Genomic DNA, 19,669 nt, shown 5'->3' on the forward strand with positions numbered 1-19,669 from the left:
TTTTTTTTTTTAAGTTAACAAAAGTTTCTCCATATGTACTTAGCTTTGCAGTATAGCTTGAACACCTGAGCAAATTATCTCATTTCTATGTCACCTAAAGAAATCCTCCAAACACCATTTTAGAAATACATATGAATTATGCACAAAGTTTCCTCACAGAAATGCTAGATATGCTCTTAAAAGCTGTGCATAAATCAATATCTTGTAAATTAAATAACATTTTCACTGAAAATTATTTCTGAGATGCTTTATTTTCATTTCTCATTAATATTCAATTGGCAATGATTACTGACCCTTTAGATTAAGCGTCTCTCCTGATAATACTTCTGTCAAAGAGCTAATGGTCTATAAAACCAATAATAAAACAAATATGGGAAACTAGGTTTTAGAAACGATCCTACAACAAATATATGCAGAAGGTAAAGGCTTCTTTGCAGTTCAGCCTTAGCCCCAGTTTTACTTCTATTTCTTCAGATTTCCTCAATGGTTGTTCTCAACCTGTAATTTATATGCAACACAGTGGTGTGTCTCTTAATGGCAGTCAGTAAACATTTAGATGGTCTCTGTTGACAATTTCCCCTCTTATTCAAGAATATATTTATTTATTCAAGTTCATCAGAGGCTCTTAGCTCATCAAAGGACTTGTGGTTTTGTTTTCTTTGTTTGTTAGCTTTAGGACAAAAGAATAAACATAAACAGTCAAACTGATCACTTTGTCTTCACTTTACAAACTTCAACAGTTTGTAAAATGTAAATAACTCCCAATAAAGGCAGAAGCTTTTGGTTAAATAAATAAGCCATTATCTAACTATTTAGCTAGTAACAATACAGTGAGGATGACCAAACACCAGAAAAGTAAAAGCTTCTAAAATGCTGAAGAGAACAGACAGTGAGGGGATACTGATGTTTTTAGAGTAGGAATAAACACCAACAGGCTTCCCTGGTGTCTCAGAGGTTAAAGTGTCTGCCTCCCATGCGGAAGACCCGGGTTCAATCCCTGGGTCGGGAAGATTCCCTGGAGAAGGAAATGACAACCCACTCCAGTATTCTTGCCTGGAGAATCTCATGGACGGAGGAGCCTGGTAGGCTACAGTCCACAGGGTCACAAAGAGTCGGACACAACTGCGCGACTTCACTTTCTTTCAAACACCAACAAGTAAGTCAGTTCTATATGAGATGGATGATGTAAAATTATAAATACAAAATGATGATCTGTTGGTCACAGTTGCTGTGATGACATATTATTGTTGTTATTATTATTATTTGGACTTAAGTATCCCCATTTGTCAGCTGGGAGATTTTACTTTAAAACATAGACTTTTGCCTCTTCTTGAAAACTCTGAGAGTGTATGTACCATAAGTCCACACATCTCCATGGCAACATCCAGTCAGCCATCCCTTAGACCTGATACAGGGCCTTGCTATCATAGGCCCTGTACTGGCATCTGTTTTCAACCATTATAAAATATTATCAGAAAAGAAAAACAGAATCTCACAAATTGAATGTTTTCTTATCTTCCCTGCCAACAATCATGACTTCAGACCAGGAAGAGCAGTCTGAAGACGGTTCAGTGGTAAATGAAGGTGGGGAGATAAGTATCTAGCTTATTAATAAATTTTAAATCTCCTGATCCAGAAAAGCATTATATTGCTAATTACTGACAGAAATTTTAAATGAAATCTTTATTTGAACACTAGGAAGAAGTTATCTACATTTTTACTAAAAAATAAAACAAGATCCTCAACATCCATGTTACACTTTAGGACACTGACAAAATATATATTAAAAACAATAACATCAAAATAACATAACCAAGTGAAATGACTCTTTATGGAAAAAACAAAATTGGAAGAAAATGGGTATCTTGTCTACAGAGAACAGAAAATTTAAAAAGAGCTTAACTGTCTTCAAAATGGAAACAGTTTCATTTAGAAACTGGACTGAATTTACCATGGGTAGTTTGGAGGATAAAACAGAGTCCAGTAGAATAGGAAATAGAGTTGAATTTTAACTTAATTAATGAGGAAATTTACACAAAAATTATAAATGGAATCTTCTATGATATGAGGAGATGATTCCTGTCACAGAAAGTAATGAGGGTGGGATAAAGAATAGTTGTTAGGATACTGCAGAGAGAGTAGAAGCATAGAAATAAAGCTGTTCTAAAATAGTGTCCAAATGATTCTCTGATAGGTTAAGAAAAATAAAACATATATCATTATATTTAGATGTATTTATCTGTATACTGCTATGCATACATACCCTCAGAGAATATACCAAAAAGTAACTATCTCAGTTATAAGAATTCTGCTTATCAAATTTAATTTATTTTTTTATCACCTCTTCTCCACTTGGCAGAAGCTCTTTACGGTCCAACCATAGGCTCACAAGGCACTCCTGTATTAAATTACCTATTGGGCAATCAACCATTTAGTATATTTTCCTTAAGTGCAAGGATTGAGATTTTTTAAAATAATTTGTTACCTGCTAGGACGATTAAATGAACGAAAGAATGAATGCAATTATTAATATTCTCTAAAATATTATAGAGTCATAAATGAAATTCTATAACAATTAACTGTAAAATCCATCTCTTCAAACAGTTATGTCATTTTTTCATATCACCACTCCTGGAGGCACCTTTCTAATACTTCACTTTGCTCAACAAGACATTCTATTCTTTCTTTCAACACTTTTTGGCAAGCTACTTATTTCAGGGCGAGTTTGCTGACTAAGTAAATCCCCTCATCAGTTCCCAAATGTAATTTTCCCTTCTCCCATCATATGAAAACATCTTTCATTCATAGACTGCCAACAATTCACTCCTGTGATTCAACATTCATTTTCCTGTCTATATGTACACAACCTGAATGCTGTGTTAAAAGCTCCTATACATTATCAAGTATGTCTGAAACATGCTTTAAAGTCTCTAATAGCAACAAAGAAGACAGTTGGTTAACAATAATTTTTCATTATTATCAAGATTAATAATCTTGATTTATCTAATCAAGAAAATCAAGATTGAAAATCATTTACTGAGGAATAAATAATGTTATTAAGCTACATTAATAATTAACATAGCATTATCAAATGCAAATGAATGGTAGGCTGCAAAGCAATAAATGCATAGAAATACATTTATTATCAAGTAGATTTTGACAGACTAAAAAGTTTAAGGTTGTGACCCCAGGTCTCATATAACAGAGAGTTTTAGATATGATACCATTTTGATTATTGGTAAAGGGTACAAACTGGGGAAAATGTTCATTTTCATATAAACCTATGTATTCCAGTATTGCTGCCTGGAGACTCCCATGGACATAGCCCTGGCTGCAAAAAGACACGACTTAGCAACTGACACCAACGACAAAAGTAATAAACCTACGGACATAGAGATGAGAACAGAAATGTACCATTCCACCTACACATTTGGAAATAACTTTGGAAGACTACTGAGTTCAGTAGAGAAAACATCTCAGAAATTACAGAACAACCTTTAATGAGACTTATCTATGTAAAAGAGTAAGAAGAGCAAAAGTGTAACTTTTTTTTAAAGAAGACAACTGTATTACTTCTGAGTGTTGATTACAGCACAGGGATCATGTTTCCCAACACCACACTGTTTGTTTTCTAAAAAACTTGCCATCTGAGGCTACAACTTTAAAGGGATAAGTTCAGTTCAATCGCTCAGTCGTATCCAACTCTTTGCGACCCCATGAATCACAGCACGCCAGGCCTCCCTGTCCATCACCAACTCCCAGAGTTCACTCAAACTCATGTCCATTGAGTCGGTGATGCCATCCAGCCATCTCATCCTCTGTTGTCCCCTTCTCCTCCTGCCCCCAATCCCTCCCAGCATCAGGGTCTTTTCCAATGAGTCAACTCTTCACATGAGGTGGCCTAAGTATTGGAGTTTCAGCTTCAGCATCAGTCCTTCCAATTAACACCCAGGACTGATCTCCTTTAGGATGGACTGGTTGGATCTCCTTGCAGTCCAAGGGACTCTCAAGAGTCTTTTCCAACACCACAGTTCAGAAGCATTAATTCTTCGGTACTCAGCTTTCTTCACAGTCCAACTCTCGCATCCATTCATGACCACTGGAAAAACCATAGCCTTGACAAGACGGACCTTTGTTGGCAAAGTAATAACTCTGCTTTGAAATATGCTGTCTAGGTTGATCATAACTTTCCTTCCAAGGAGTAAGCGTCTTTTAATTTCATGGCTGCAATCACCATCTGCAGTGATTTTGGAGCCCCAAAAAATAAAGTCTGACACTGTTTGCACTGTTTCCCCATCTATTTCCCATGAAGGCATAGTAACACCCCCCACCCCCCAAAAAAAGATGTCCGTTTCATTATGGGGACTGGAATACAAAAGTAGGAAGTCAAGAAACAGCTGGAGTAACAGGCAAATTTGGCCTTGGAATACGGAATGAAGCAGGGCAAAGGCTAATAGAGTTTTGCCAAGAGAAAGCACTGGTCATAGCAAACACCTTCTTCCAACAACACAAGAGAAGACTCTACACATGGACATCACCAGATGGTCAACACTGAAATCAGACTGATTATATTCTTTGCAGCCAAAGATGGAGAAGCTCTAGCAGCAAAAACAAGACCGGGAGCTGACTGTGGCTAAGATCCTGAACTCCTTATTGCCAAATTCAGACTTAAATTGAAGAAAGTGGGGAAACCCACTAGATCATTCAGGTATGACCTAAATCAAATCCCTTATGACTATACAGTGGAAGTGAGAAATAGATTTAAGGGACTAGATCCGATAGATAGAGTGCCTGATGAACTATGGAATGAGGTTCGTGACACTGTACAGGAGACAGGGATCAAGACCATCCCCAAGAAAAAGAAATGCAAAAAAGCAAAATGGCTGTCGAGGAGGCCTTACAAATAGCTGTGAAAAGAAGAGAAGCAAAAAGCAAAGGAGAAAAGGAAAGATAGACGCATCTGAATGCAGAGTTCCAAAGAATAGCAAGAAGAGATAAGAAAGCCTTCTTCAGCGATCAATGCAAAGAAATAGAGGAAAACAACACAATGGGAAAGACTAGAGATCTCTTCAAGAAAATTAGAGATACCAAGGGAACATTTCATGCAAAGACGGGCTGGATAAAGGACAGAAATGGTATGGACCTTACAGAAGCAGAAGATATTAAGAAGAGGTGGCAAGAATACACAGAGGAACTGTACAAAAAAGATCTTCATGACCCAGATAAACACGATGATGTGATCACTGACCTAGAGCCAGACATCCTGGAATGTGAAGTTAAGAGAGCCTTAGGAAGCATCACTACAAACAAAGCTAGTGGAGGTGATGGAATTCCAGATAAGCTATTTCATATCATAAAAGATGATGCTGTGAAAGTTCTGAACTCAGTATGCCAGCAAATTTGGAAAACTCAGCAGTGGCCACAGGACTGGAAAAGATCAGTTTTCATTCCAATACCAAAGAGAGGCAATGCCAAAGAATGCTCAAACTACCACACAATTGCACTCATCTCACACGCTAGTAAAGTAATGCTTAAAATTCTCCAAGCCAGACTTCAGCAATACATGAACCGTGAACTTCCAGATGTTCAAGATGGTTTTAGAAAAGGCGGAGGAACCAGAGATCAAATTGCCAACATCAAATGGATCATCGAAAAAGCAAGAGAGTTTCAGAAAAACATCTATTTCTGCTTTATTGACTATGCCAAATTCTTTGAATGTGTGGATCACAATAAACCGTGGAAAATTCTGAAAGACATGGGAATACCAGACCACCTGACCTGCCTCTTGAGAAACCTGTATGCAGGTCAGGAAGCAACAGTTAGAACTGGACATGGAACAACAGACTGGTTCCAAATAGGAAAAGGAGTATGTCAAGGCTGTATATGGTCACCCTGCTTATTTAACTTATATGCAGAGTACATCATGAGACACGCTGGGCAGGAGGAAGCACAAGTTGGAACCAAAATTGCTGAGAAAAATATCGATAACCTCAGATATGCAGATGACAGCACCCTTACGGCAGAAAGTGAAGAGGAACTAAAGAGCTTCTTGATGAAAGTGAAATAGGAGAGTGAAAAAGTTGGCTTAAAGCTCAACATTTAGAAAACTAAGATCATGGCATCCAGTCCCATCACTTAATGAGTAATAGATGGGGAAACAGTAGAAATAGTGCTGACTTTATTTTGGGGGGCTCCAAATTCACTGCAGATGGTGATTGCAGCCATGAAATTAAAAGACACTTACTCCTTGGAAGGAAAGTTATGACCAACCTAGACAGCATATTAAAAAGCAGAGACATTATTTTGTCAACAAAGGTCCATCTAGTCAAGGCTATGGTTTTTCCAGTAGTCATGTATGGATGTGAGAGTTGGACTATAAAAAAAGCTGAGTGCAGAAGAATTGATGCTTTTGAACTGTGGTGTTGGAAAAGACTCTTGAGAGTCCCTTGGACTGCAAGGAGATCCAACCAGTCCATCCTAAAGGAGATCAGTCCTGGGTGTTCATTGGAAGGACTGATGTTCAAGCTGAAACTCCAATACTTTGGCCATCTGATGTGAAGAGCTGACTCATTTGAAAAGACCCTGATGTTGGGAAAGATTGAGGGCAGGAGGAGAAGGGTATTACAGAGGATGAGATGGTTGGATGGCATCACCGACTCAATGGACATGAGTTTGGGTGAACTCTGGGAGCTGGTGATGGACAGGGAGGCCTGGCGTGCTGTGGTTCATGGGGTTCCAGAGTTGGACACGACTGAGTGCCTGAAATGAACTGAATCACAGATTCTAACCAAGCTGTTGCCTAATATATTTTATATATCATATTCCTGATTACACTATTTTTAAACTCAAAAAAACACTCTTGTGATCCCATGAATTTGAGCCCATCAGACTCCCTTGTCCATGGGATTTGCAAGCAAGAATACTGAAGTGGGTTGTCATTTCCTTCTCCAGGGGATCTTCTGGACCCAAGAGGGAACCAAGGCTCCTGCATTGCAAGCAATTCTTTACTACTGAGCCACCAGGGAAACCCTGCTTGGTTTTTACTATTAATATCTAAAACTTACTCCACAAACTGAACACACTGAATTCCATCAGATCATGTTATGGGGGTGGACTTATATTTCTGTGATCTAATCATGTGTATTATCAGGGTTACACTCTTTTTTTGTTACTTATCGTGTGACAAGCAGAAGAGGGGAACAGACAATGAAATATACCAGAAAAATCCATCATCTAAAAGGGAACTAAAACAGCCTGGCAGCACAAGGAAGTTCCTTCACAAAACAAGCATCTTGGCCTTGTTATATATACACATTTTTATACTGTTTCATCTACAATCATTTTCCCAGAAGGGAACAGTGTTGTGTGTATAATGGTGAAGACCCCAAATTTTGGGATCAGACTGGTTTCAAATTCTGACTCCACCACCCTAGGTGAGCAACCAGTCAAGGAAGTAAACTTTACTGAGCCTCATTTTTCCATACTGATAGGCAGGGATGACAGCCATGCCTTCATTCTTAATGTAGAATCAAGTATGATGTGTGAGCACCGTGACAGCCCGTAACTTTATATGTTTAGACTTTATAATAATTATTATTCGAGATATTGATTCCTAGCCTTCAGATTCAGTATACATATTTGTATCCATATCTCATCATTTAATTATTTTTCATTATCAGTCTATATATGTATATATCTATACATATATAATATATTTAATAACTATGTGTGGTTATTAAAGGACTTTGTTCAATATATCAAATACAAAATGCTGAAAGGGTAATTTTGAATGTGGGGTCCTAAGAAAGAATGAGTTCCTGGGATGGAATGATGCTTAGCAAGAGAAATAGACCAAATACTGCAGTGCTCCTCTCGGGACACACTTAATCTAAATAAAAGTTGCCTTCATGATGCATCTACTAATTCCAAATTATTAGCTGATGAAAAGCAACAATCTTGTCAGAGAAATGCCCCTCCTCTCTGTGCAGTATCTAAACTTCTGCCCATCTCCCATTTTCTTTCTACATCTTTAGGTTTTGGCAATATACTAAGTTCATTAATTTAAGCAAATCCCAATTCCAAACTTAACACCAGATTGCTAAGGAAATGTTCACTTCTTTTCAAATATGAGGGAGAAAACAGATGAGTCTATCTCTCACAAGCGGTACAAGCCAGTTTACTTTAGTCAGACAACTTGCTAATTGAATGGTCTGGAAATACTGAAATTACTTCCCAATCCAGGCAACTGAAGTAGTTTAAAGTTACCCAGAGGTGTGCAGTTAACACTTACAAATGCATTTTAACACTTTGATATATGAACAAACACCATTTTAGTGAAGTTTCCGAGTAATAGAAGACTGCCTTTTAAGTCAAGCCTGAGTAAACAAACTCAGCTTTAGATCAGTAAGACTAAAAAGTGTACATTTTATATTTCCTTTATATAAGAAAGGAATTGAAGGCAGACACTTTTAACCTAACTAAAACCTAGTATATCTTTAGTGGAAGAAAACAATCACACGCTAACACAGAAAACAGAGAATGCATGTTACTGAAGTTTGGAGATTTAAATTTTGAGAAAGTACCTCATTAGCACCATCTGATGCCAAATAATCTTGAAACAGCCAAGTGTAGCCTGATTCACTCACTCATTGGCCCCATTTTCTTTTCAAATTCTACCAGGGATTGCTAATGACAAAAAAGGGCCTCGGTCACATGGGTGGAGAAAAAATAAAACCTAGCCTCTGTCTCCTCTTCTGCTAACAACCAGGAATGAGCAACCAAGTTGACATTGTTTTTCCATAATGGTGCATAAGTTATGACCATACATAACACACCTCAAAGAACCTGATGGTCATAGAAGCATATCTCTTATTATTTTCCTTGAAATTTTAAGCTAAATCAAGAGAGAGATAACATATTCCTTAAAGGATTTTTAAACTACTAAAAGGTCATATGTAACAATTTTATTACTTCTAAAATAATTTTCCTCACAGTAAAAGAAGAATCTATAGGGAATTCCCTGGCGGTCCCATGGTTAGGACTCTCTGTTTTCACTGCTGAGGGCCCAGGTTCAATCCCCAGTCAGGGAATCAGGTTTCCACAAGCTGTATGGCATAGTCAAAAATAATAAAATAAAAAAGAAGAATCCACAGAGTGTTTCAGGGATACAAACTTGGTCTCTTATATTTTTTAGCAGAACCTCTGTCAGACAGCAAGTTAGCCATGAGCCACTAGAAGCATCCAAGTCAGCTGCCATATCCAACAACTATTAACCAATGCTGCCCCAAACACAGCATCAGTACTCTAAAACGGTCAGGGGACCAGAAAAAATCCCCCACTGGCCGACTGGAAGGATTTGTGCCCCATTCTGGTACTCACGCACACCTCACACTAGCTATCATCATGTCCTTAGGTAACCTTTGTTTCATTGGGCTCCTTAAATGTTCATAAATATTCTATGAATACATATATCTAATTATAATAGGCTGAATTATAGGAAGAACATGCACATCACAGCCTCTGGTTATAAAACCTGCAGCTGTCAATTAAGACTGTCAATCAATGACCAGCTGGATTAAAAACTCTGCACCTCAGCGCTCTGGGCCGCTGCCTTCCTAGGCCTTGGCCTACCTCTCTCTTGAGGTGTTTTCTCTGTTCTCTCTTAATCTTCAATAAACTCTCTTGCAGCAGGTGAGAACTCAAGATTCTTCTTTGCGTTTTTACCAAGAACCAAGGCCCACGGAAGACGGGTCTCCTGACTTTCTTCCACCAACATCTCTTGCAAATAGCTGAGACAAAGTTCCAGACTCCGCGCTCCTTTCATGGCTGACTGTGGATAAGCTGTCCCTGGTTTTCAGGGCATGTACAGATGAGCTGAAACCGGCACAGGTGACCCATACCTCCAACTTGACACTTTCTGAAATCCAATCAAGGGCATTTTGAGAAAGTGTAACCATGAGCTACTATTTGCCAGAATTGCTTTAAAAATATGTTTTGTAATATGGGAGACTAACATGATCATTAAAAAAAAAAAAAAGGTCCCAGAAATATACTGTATTGTTACTACTCCCTATATGCTGCATATAAATCACTCACTGGATATAAAAAATACATATTCCCACTTAAGGCAGAACCACACTGCTCTCCTGACATTTGTTTGTATCCATTGGTGGTGCTTTTTAATGGTTCATTTATCTGTCAAACTAGGTGACAGGCATTAGGCCTACAGACTATTCAGCATGAAACTCACAATCCAAGAACCTTGTCTACCATTGTTTACCTTCTATACACTCTCCTCCTTTAATAAAATGTTAATTAAAGAAAATAAACAGATATTCTTTTCTGGCTCTAAGCCATGGACAGCTGTGAACACCAAAGAGGTAAGGTTCTTCTCTCGCTGAACTAAATCAGAAAGATATGCACAGTCATGCTGTTCAAAATATTGTTTTATATGTGGAACAACATTGCTGTAAGATGTTTGGAAGCCAAGTAAAATCACAGAAGTAAGGGAATTCGTAGCAGTCTGTTTTGGTTTAAGCAAAAAGAGATTGAGCTCCCCTATGAAGCAAGCAACATGACACCTTCTAGCATTAGAAATAGCCTTTTGGTTTTGCCATATATCAAAATGAATCTGCCACAGGTAATATATGGCAAAACCAATACAATATTGTAAAGTTAAATAAAATAAAATTAAAAAAAAAATTCCCACCAAGTAAAATACAACTCTCAAAAAAAAAAAAAAAAAAAAAAAGAAATAGCCTTTTGGAAGGCTAAAAAGAGAAAGAGGAAAAAAAAAAAAGAGAGAGAGAGAGAAAGAGAGAGGCAATGGAGTGGGGATCAAAGCTATCTCCCTGTACACTACAGATAATCTTTTTTCCTCCTTTCCTTCAACAGCAAGATTGAAGGAAAGGGCTGAAGGTAAGAGGGAGAAGGGAGAAAGGAAACCATCGTAATCCAGAATTGTAAAGGAAGGAGGTGGCCTTTGATCTCCACAGGATGGCAACTTTATTGGCTATGCATAAGCAGTTTCCAACCAGCTGATCAACCAGGTATTAACACACAACACCCTTCCATGATCAGTAACCATGAAGTGAGTCATCTGTGAACAGCAGTCAAGCAGAAGGTTCATCTGCTACTAAATGACCACAAGCCCATGCCCAACCCAGAGAGGAAAAAGCAACCCCAGGGGAAATGATTGCTTCTCCACAGGCTCTTCCCTGATAAGCACCAATTATTTGCCTTGGGACCCAGAACAAAATCTTTCCTCAAGTGTGCATGAATGAGGATGGCATTCGTTTTTCAAAATACAACTTGCAATTGTGTGTTTCCACATCACCAAAAGTCATTGTTTTGACTTCTGTTCAGTCTCTATTTTTAAGCATGCCAGAAAATGCAGACATGATAAAGGCTGGATGCGAGCTGACTGAAGGTAAAGAATCACTGTCTTACCTAGTGATCTAAAAATCTGAATATCCTTTACTTAATGGCAGGATAAGAAAAGCCTCCCTTCCAAATTCTCAAGTGTTCAAACCACAGTCTTGTTTGGGTGGATTTGGTGGACGTGCTTTAAAATTAAACGATTGAACTATAATCTTTCTTCTTTTAAATCCTTCATTTCTCTCTTTCAACTAGGAAAGTGCACAGTGGTTAAGGGTTTTAGAATCAACTTGGTTCAAATCCCCTCTCATCTGTATCTCCTAACATCTCTATAATGTTATAACTATAAAACACGACTATAAAACACAGATAAAGAAATATTTTACTAATAACAGCACCTATGTCATAGGGTTCTTACAAGCATTAAACAAGATAATGGTGAATGTTCAACAAATGATAGTCATATCTTCATAGCAACAATAATAGTCATCATCATAAAGTTTCTTAGGGTACCCCAGAATTTGAACATAATCTAGTTTTTTTTTATTATTATTATTTCTTTCTTTCACTTCACTGGTCTCCTCTAAGCAAAAACTGTGATACAGAACGTAAAGACTTAGCTTTTCACTCCACTAAATAAACTGAGGCAATCAACATTCTAAAGTCTTATTAAATTAGCAGCTTTAAAAAAAATTCTACGAATTCTTTAAAGATTTAGACTACTCCTTTGTTTCCAAATGATTCCATCTTCCAAACTATTCAGTTTTTTAAAAAAGTCTAGCTCTCTATATAGTTGTTAAACATACAGCATATACCTTGACATCAATTTTTCAAGAGTCCACTTTTCAGATTTGCTTTTTGTCCTACGGGTGGTCAGAGGGGTGCACTCAGATTTGGCTGCTCTATCTATTGCCACTCCTCCTCCTCCTATAGCTTAAAACTTAATTATAGATTAATTCTGAATCTGGTTCTTCTACTGTACTTCTCTAGACTTCTGCTTCTACTGGTTTTTTTTTTTCTTTATTATTACCAAATTTCTTAATTTATTTAAGATTACCTAAGGTCTAATTTTTGAGTAAAATTTTGATTTCCTTGTATTTTTCCAAGCATTCAAGACAGCTGTATTTTTGTTTCCAGAATTAAACATTTTTCAAAAGCCAGAAATTAACATGAGATTACTCTAGCATCTCTTATAAACATAGAAAATGATACATACTCAACTATTTACAATCTTCATTGGCAAGCTATTATTCTAAGTTTCCCAGCCAATTTTATATCTCTTGCCCAGTATTTTAAATTATACCTACTCCATGTAAAATAAATAAACAAACAAATAACTGTGATTACAGGTTTGAAGTTTAGCATTTCATATCACTAATTCACACAAGAATATTTCATTTGTCACGGTGAAGACTAAAGGAAAATTTCAGATAAACTTACTGTTCTGAGACATTTTCATTGCAATTATCTCATGTATTAGAGGGCCCATTATCGAGAAATCGTATGCTTTAAAAGATGTCACAGTGTTCAGGCAAGTATATTTAAAAGCTAACAAGTTTATTTTAAAATAAGAAATTACCAGAATTGCCAAAGAATCTTCCAGTTAGAGAGAGACCATAGACCCAGATAAGTGGATTACAGAGTGAAACTTTCCTAAAAAATTTCCCTCCCAATAAGAGAAAAAGACTCTCCCCCACCCCCCAAAAAGCAGAAAGATAGCACTAGTGAATTTCCACTTCATTTGAAGTTCAGATCTCATCATAAGTCTGAACTGAAATTCAACCACTTTTTTCACTTAAAAGCAGGTTGTAGCAAATGGAGTTGAGGAGAGTAGTCCATAAAGAAGGAAACAATGTTTAGAATCAGGTCCTGAGAGATCACACAGGTTGTTGTTTTTTTTTCCAGTGCTATTTCATCTGCTCCCCTCACCAAAAGTCTAGCTCTCCACAGAAAAGAAATGAGGTATACAAACACGAAAGAAACTCACTATAAAAAAGTATTTCTAAAGAAATACTTATTTTTTTCAAAATCTTGGTTTCCTAGAATAAAAAGTTATATATTGTAGCATTAGTGTAATAAAAGGCTACAAAAAGCAAACATATAATATTTGATTTTAAGTATGACATCAACACATCAACATGAAGTGTATAATCTGTTTGAAGAAAACTATTGGACTTTGTTAAGTTGGCAGCCAGGTTAAAAGAAAAAGAAAAAGAGAACTGACAACCAATAGATGCTTTTACAGGTTAAATCTTGTTGAAGGTACCTTAGCCCCTCGGTACACTTTGATTTATTTAAACTCACCACATTTCTCTTAAATACACTCCATTAACAAGTGATAGACTGTGATCTTAGGCTTGAGGCAAGATAGGAAACACAATCTTTCAAGAACTTCATTCATTCCCTGTCCAGATGTCTTGAGCACGCCCAACTTGACTTACTTATCTGAGTTCTGTGAAGGTTTACTCAAATCAATAGGATGGCTTTAGAATAGCACACTCTCATGAAATCTCCTCAGCAGACCAATAACTTGGACTCCCCAAGTTCAAATGCACAGCAGGAGTTAAAGTCAGCAGAAGAGCTACGAACAGCTTCAGGCTGAATATGAGAGAGCATCTCACAAGGACACAGCTCTGATCCTGCCAACAAAGTGATGACCACACCTATTAGAAAATTTAAGACTTATGAAAATCATCAGTGACTTCAGTGGAAAATTAACTTAGAAAAACAAAGCCAGAAATCATTTCAGGTCTAAATGATTTATATCTATTTAAACTACAAATCTCAGATACTAGGTACTCATCAAATTACAAAATCTGAGAGGACAGTACACACACTCCAAGATATTTCTCCAAGTGAAGACAGAGAATTTGCACGCTGAAGTGACCAGCTTTCAGTGATACCCTATTAGTGTGACCCTATCTTTAATCTACAGCCATGATAAAATGTCCCAACATATACAAACTCAGCTCAAACAGTGACTAATGACCATTAATCCTCCTATCTTCAGTAATCTGGCTCTCCAGTCATTTATCACACTGACACTTCACTTTACACACGTGAATAAACTTTAACTGAGAAGGTGAATCAACAAAAACCTCAAAGGTATCTGAAGCTGTAAATTACTAGGGGGAGACGCAGCAAACACAGACAAATAGAGAGATCAGATCTGAATGTTTCTGATTTGCATCCTCGCCAGGTCGTGAGGGTGGGGAACTTTTCAATCATTCAGACCTGCAAACTAAGAAGAAGAAAAAAAAAAAAAAAACCGAAACTACAGTAGAGAAAGGGGAAACTGAAGTAAGAAGAGGTGGCCCCAAAGAGTTGGTTTCATCTACTCATCTTCCACCGTGACATATATGAAAACTTCAGTTTTCTGTTTTCTTCAACGGAGTAACAATTTAATGAATTCCTCATTTAGTTTCATTGCAAAGGTTCCTTTTAGTCAGAAAGCATATCTCGTGGGCTGAAACTATTTTAAGGGTTTATTCGCTATCATTTGGCTGATGTATGTTTTTCTTTTACATATTTCCTTATGTAAAAGCCTTCTTCAAAATATAAACTATAGCCATAGACCACAAAAATCTCAAACTAACCTTTCAAAACTGTTTCATAATCACGGAAACTGAGTTACTCTAACCTACAGGCCTTGATGCAACTTGAAGCTCAGTACAGGACTATAAAAAATTCCCTGAGGTGCAGTGCGTGTGTGTGTGTGTGTGTGTGGTGCAGTGTGAGTGTGTGTGTGGTGTGTTTTAAGGCCTGAAATTGGATCCTTGATTGAAACCAGAATCTACCAAAAAGAAAGAAAGAAAAGTTGAGTCGTGGCTCTGTTCCCCCATACTAAAAGTTTCTTAGGGAGTGTCAGAAAACTATTGGTAAGTGTAGATGCATTGTACACTCTTAAGGTCAGACGTACCCCACTGCAGCATCCTTCCAACGGTTCACATGAAGAGTTTCCATACTACATAATGAATCCCCCAAATCCTAAATCCAGCCTTCGGTTTTCCCTTGCCAATGAATATTCCCAGGCAACTAAGTGTTCCCTTTCTGATACTTGCAATCGCCTGTTTCCCTTCTAAACTCAGCCAGCCAGAGTGGCTAGTTTATATCCTACCGTAAGAAGGAGTTATTTCCTGAAGTTTCTTCAGCATCGAATTTAATTACAGACTTTGGTTACATAAAACAACTACTAATAACCCGTTTGCTCGGAAGAGGAGGGGCGAATAGCACGACCAGGTTCAGGAATCCTGACGGGTTTCTGGGCTGCCGCTCCCTGGGCGCACAGCTCCCTTCCCCAGGGACGCGGCCGAGCCAACGGACTGACTTTGGCTCATCCTCAGGGCCCAGGCTCACCGCCACCCGCTGCCTCTTCCACCCCGCGCTCAGACGTGCGTTTGCCCGGAGAGATCTGGGCGTGCCTCGAACTTGGCAAAAGGCCTAGGTCTGCGAAAAGGCTTGGAGGGTCCTGGGGGATGGGGGAATAAGGACAGCACAAAGTACCATCTAAGAACCCTTTCGTCTGAAACTCCTGCCAGGGGTCGGGCCCCTCCGGCCTTGGAAGGAAGCAGAGGTCGCCAAAATTCCGTTCGGGGTTGATTCGGGAAAGTGGAGAGGAGGCGTGCAAGGGGGGAATGAAGGGTGAAGAAAGACGACGCGGGGTTACCTGAACAGAGACATATTAATCCAAAGAGGTAAAAGTGAGCAGGCTCCGCGATCATTGTCCTCGGGTGGATCCTGCATACAGTCTCATGCCAAGAGGAGGGAGTAAAAATGAGGTCCCCAAATTTATGAAGCCACACACCACACACACTACACACAAAGGCTTAATATAAGCAACGTGGGTCAATCCGCCAGGAGTTTTCAGGGCAATTACTGGTCCACCTTTCCGGACGCTTGTCAATATCTCAGAGCCCTTTGCAGACTAAGGATTCCAAGGTTTGCCTTCTCTGGCGCCAGGGTTTCCGAGGTGGCTCGGCCACTTCCAAGGACCATCCAAAGCGAACAACAAAGAGCCGAAGCAGAAGAGCAGTTGTGCGGTTTCCTTCCTCCTCGATCTCTCCAAGCCTCCCGGCGTGCGCCCCCACACTGTGCGCCCGAGCGCCGCGGCGAGGGCCGGCGCGGCGGCAAAGTTGGGGTGTGAGAACGGATTAGGGCGAGCCGAAAAGTGCTTCTCCGTCTATCGGCGAGCCCAGTCAACAGCTGGCCACCCGCGCCGGCGGCAAAGGCAGCGGCAGCACTTCTGGAGAGCAGGCACAGGGTGCCGGGGGTGTGCCTGGGTGACTCCGCGCGCTGGGGGCGAGCAAGGGGGCGGTGCGGCGACAGCGGTTCCCTGGGCGGGCCCTTGTTCCCATCACTTGGGGGATGCGGAGGGCACTAAGGACTGCAGCCGGTCCGCGGACACACTCACGCCTCCCGGGCGCTCCCAGCCCAGAGCTGCGCTCACCATCCCTCAGACCCCTCGCCGTTGGGGCGTGTGCGCAAAGCACCCCAAACTCTCCGCGGCTGGGACGTTGGAGCCCAAAGTTCCAAGCGGCGGCTGCCCGCAGCCCAGGCTTGTGGTAGCGGCAGGGAGGCAGCTCCCGGACCTCCCCGGGGTAGCGGAGAGGGGCGAGGAGCGTGCCGCTGCGGGTGGGAGTGACGGCCGCTGCGGCTCACCCGAGCTCCGTCGGGATCAGCAGCGTCTGAAGTTTCTGCTCTCACGCTGCCCCTTCTCTGGCTCGGTCGTTTGTGGGTTTCCCCCACCTTCCCCGCGGCTCCCAGTTTCCTCCCTCTCTTTCCCGGCCCGAGAACACTTAAAGGGGCCGCGCGGTCCTTTCCATGCGTCAGGTTACACTCTCCAGACGCCTCCCTGGCAAGTTCTGCTTGTTAATATTTCCATCCACGAGCCAGGGTGCCCGACTGCGCCCTCAGGTGAGAAATCAAATTGCTCAGGATCACAAATCCGAGCGAATGGGAACTTGCCTTGTTTCTCTTGCCACCCCTGGCTCCCCTGCACCTTTCTCCAAATGGAACCTCCCAGCCAAAGACTTCAAAAATCCTCCGGTCCAGCTTAACCTCTTCCCTACCGCTTCCAGGAGTTGGATGAACTCTCAGATAACTCTATCTTCACCCTTCCCTATTCCCATTAAAACAGAAAAAAGAAAGAAAGAAAGAAAAAAAATCAAATATGGGCAAACGAACCTTTGGGATAGGAAGCAGGGAAATAACTACGTAAAATGTATCAGGAGATGGGCACTGTATTACAAAAATCAGTTTATTTTACACTGTGGTTGTTGAGGCTCTTGTAGAAAGACTACCCACCTCCTCGAGGGGCGCAGGGGTGGGTCCTGGGGACTTTTTTTTTTTTTGGTAACCAAATACCTCTCCTTCAACTTTATTGACTGTCAGTATCAGAATGCTAACCATGGGGAGGTAACTAAGGAAGAGGAAATATGCAAAAAACATCCTTGACTACTCTGGAGTTTGTGCTTATAGGAGAACCCATTCTGTGTTTCAAAACCAAAAGGTGTGGGCTTTAACATCCCATGCACCTCGCCCTAAAATACCAACCAACCAGCTATTATCTCTGTTACCAGACCAGATCTCCGTTTTCCCTTCTGAAACAGAAACTCTTGAGATATTCACAAATCGAAAGCAAAACAAAACTATCACATTTGATGGGTGTTATTGCATTCATTCATTCACTCATTCATTTTTCTTCCTTTCTTTTAAAAAACGCACTATACAAAAACCACCCAAGACATGGTGTGAAGTGAAGTGAAGTGAAAGTCACTCAGTGCTGTCCAACTCTTTGTGACCCCATGGACTGAATTCTCCAGGCCAGAATACTGCAGTGGGCAGCCACTCCCTTCTCCAGGGGATCCTCCTCCCAACCCAGGAATCGAACCCAGGTCTCCCCATCACAGGTAGATTCTTTATCAGCTGAGCCACAAGGGAAGTTGCCTGCATGCTAAGTCGCTTCGGTGGTGTCCAACTCTTTGCCACCTTATAGACTGTAGCCACGAGGCTTCTCTGTCCATGGGATTCTCCACACAAGAATACTGGAGGGGGTTGCCATGTCCTTCTCCAAAGACATAGTGAGTGCCCAATAAATGGTAGATACTGGTACCAACACTTTGGCCATCTGATGCAAAGAGACAACTCATTGGAAAAGACCCTGATGCTGGGAAAGATTGAGGGCAAAAGAGAAGAAGGCGGCAGAGGATTAGATGGTTGGATGGCATCATTGACTCAATGAACACGAGTTTGACCAAACTCCCTGAGATAGTGAAGGGCAGGGGTGCCTGGCATAGTCCACGGGGTCACAAAGAGTCCGACAGGGTTTAGCAACTGAACAACAACAACAGCATTGGTATTGAGGGCTGTTATGTGCCTGTGCGTGCTAAGTCGCTTCAGGCACGTCCAACTCTTTGTGACCCTATGGACCGTAGCCTGCCAGGCTCCTCTGTCTATGGGATTCTCCAGGCAAGAATACTGGAATGGGTTGCCATGCCCTTCTCCAGGGGATTTTTCCCACTCAGGATGGAATCCATGTCTCTTATGTCTCCTGCATTGGCAGGCGGGTTCTTTACCACTGTTATACTTCTCAATAAATTATTATGTGCCAAGTTACTTGTAAGAAGTTCAAGATGCTTATTTGTCATCTATCAGGAAATACCAGAATCTGCTTTCAGTGGTTGACTCTGGGAAAGAGAAAGCATGATAGATGGAGAGATGGGAATGGATATATGCTTTTCTAAATACTGTTGTACATTTTTTAAAGTGAGCACATGCATTACCTAACAAAAGATACAGTTTTAAAAGTGAATCATACATTCATTTTAGTTGCTGATGGTACAACCAATGACCTTGGAGCAGGATTTTGTACAAAGAAACTCTGGTTCACAGCACCTATCTCTGAAAGTGAAAGATAGTTTAATCCTGAGAAAGCTGACTGAAAATTCAGTAAACAGGCTGGAGATAAGAATTCAAAGACTCTAGCCAAAACCTTTCCAGCAATAAAAAAAAAAAAAAAAAAAAGAATGTGCAGTAAATGCTGAAAAACATACATTGATTCAGGCTTTGTGAAAGGATACTTAGTGAGAAACATAGAATATGTCTTTTCTTTCTCCCCTTGGGCTAAAACCTGCTTTTAAGATAAGCTTACCTAGTAATAGAAAATAAATGACCTAAAGCATGGTACTTGAGAAAGAGAGAGAGGGAGAGAAATTCTTCAAATCCTCATAGTATCTGAGTGCATTTTTAAATAAAGATTTGAATTTAGTAAAGGATGTATGCTTTTAAATGTAAA

General features: G+C 40.1%; 1 protein-coding gene across 11 annotated transcripts in view; it reads right to left on the reverse strand.

Annotated features, from left to right (window-relative positions):
* The window catches only part of ROBO1 (roundabout guidance receptor 1), a 1,292,504-nt gene that overhangs the window by 448,668 nt on the left and 824,167 nt on the right, over positions 1-19,669 (reverse strand). For 4 of the 11 annotated variants that reach the window (XM_027550771.1, XM_027550936.1, XM_027550814.1 and 1 more), the window contains exon 1: positions 16,043-17,118. The exons of 6 other annotated variants lie outside the window; for them this stretch is intronic. In XM_027550771.1, the coding sequence (XP_027406572.1) occupies positions 16,043-16,097 (55 nt within the window). In that variant the 5' untranslated portion in view covers positions 16,098-17,118. Of the gene's footprint in view, positions 1-16,042; positions 17,141-19,669 lie in introns of those variants that run through there. One more of the 11 variants, XM_027550697.1, reaches the window with a different exon arrangement.

The sequence above is a fragment of the Bos indicus x Bos taurus genome, chromosome 1 (genome assembly GCF_003369695.1).
Source record: "Bos indicus x Bos taurus breed Angus x Brahman F1 hybrid chromosome 1, Bos_hybrid_MaternalHap_v2.0, whole genome shotgun sequence".
Classification (NCBI taxonomy): Eukaryota; Metazoa; Chordata; class Mammalia; order Artiodactyla; family Bovidae; genus Bos; species Bos indicus x Bos taurus.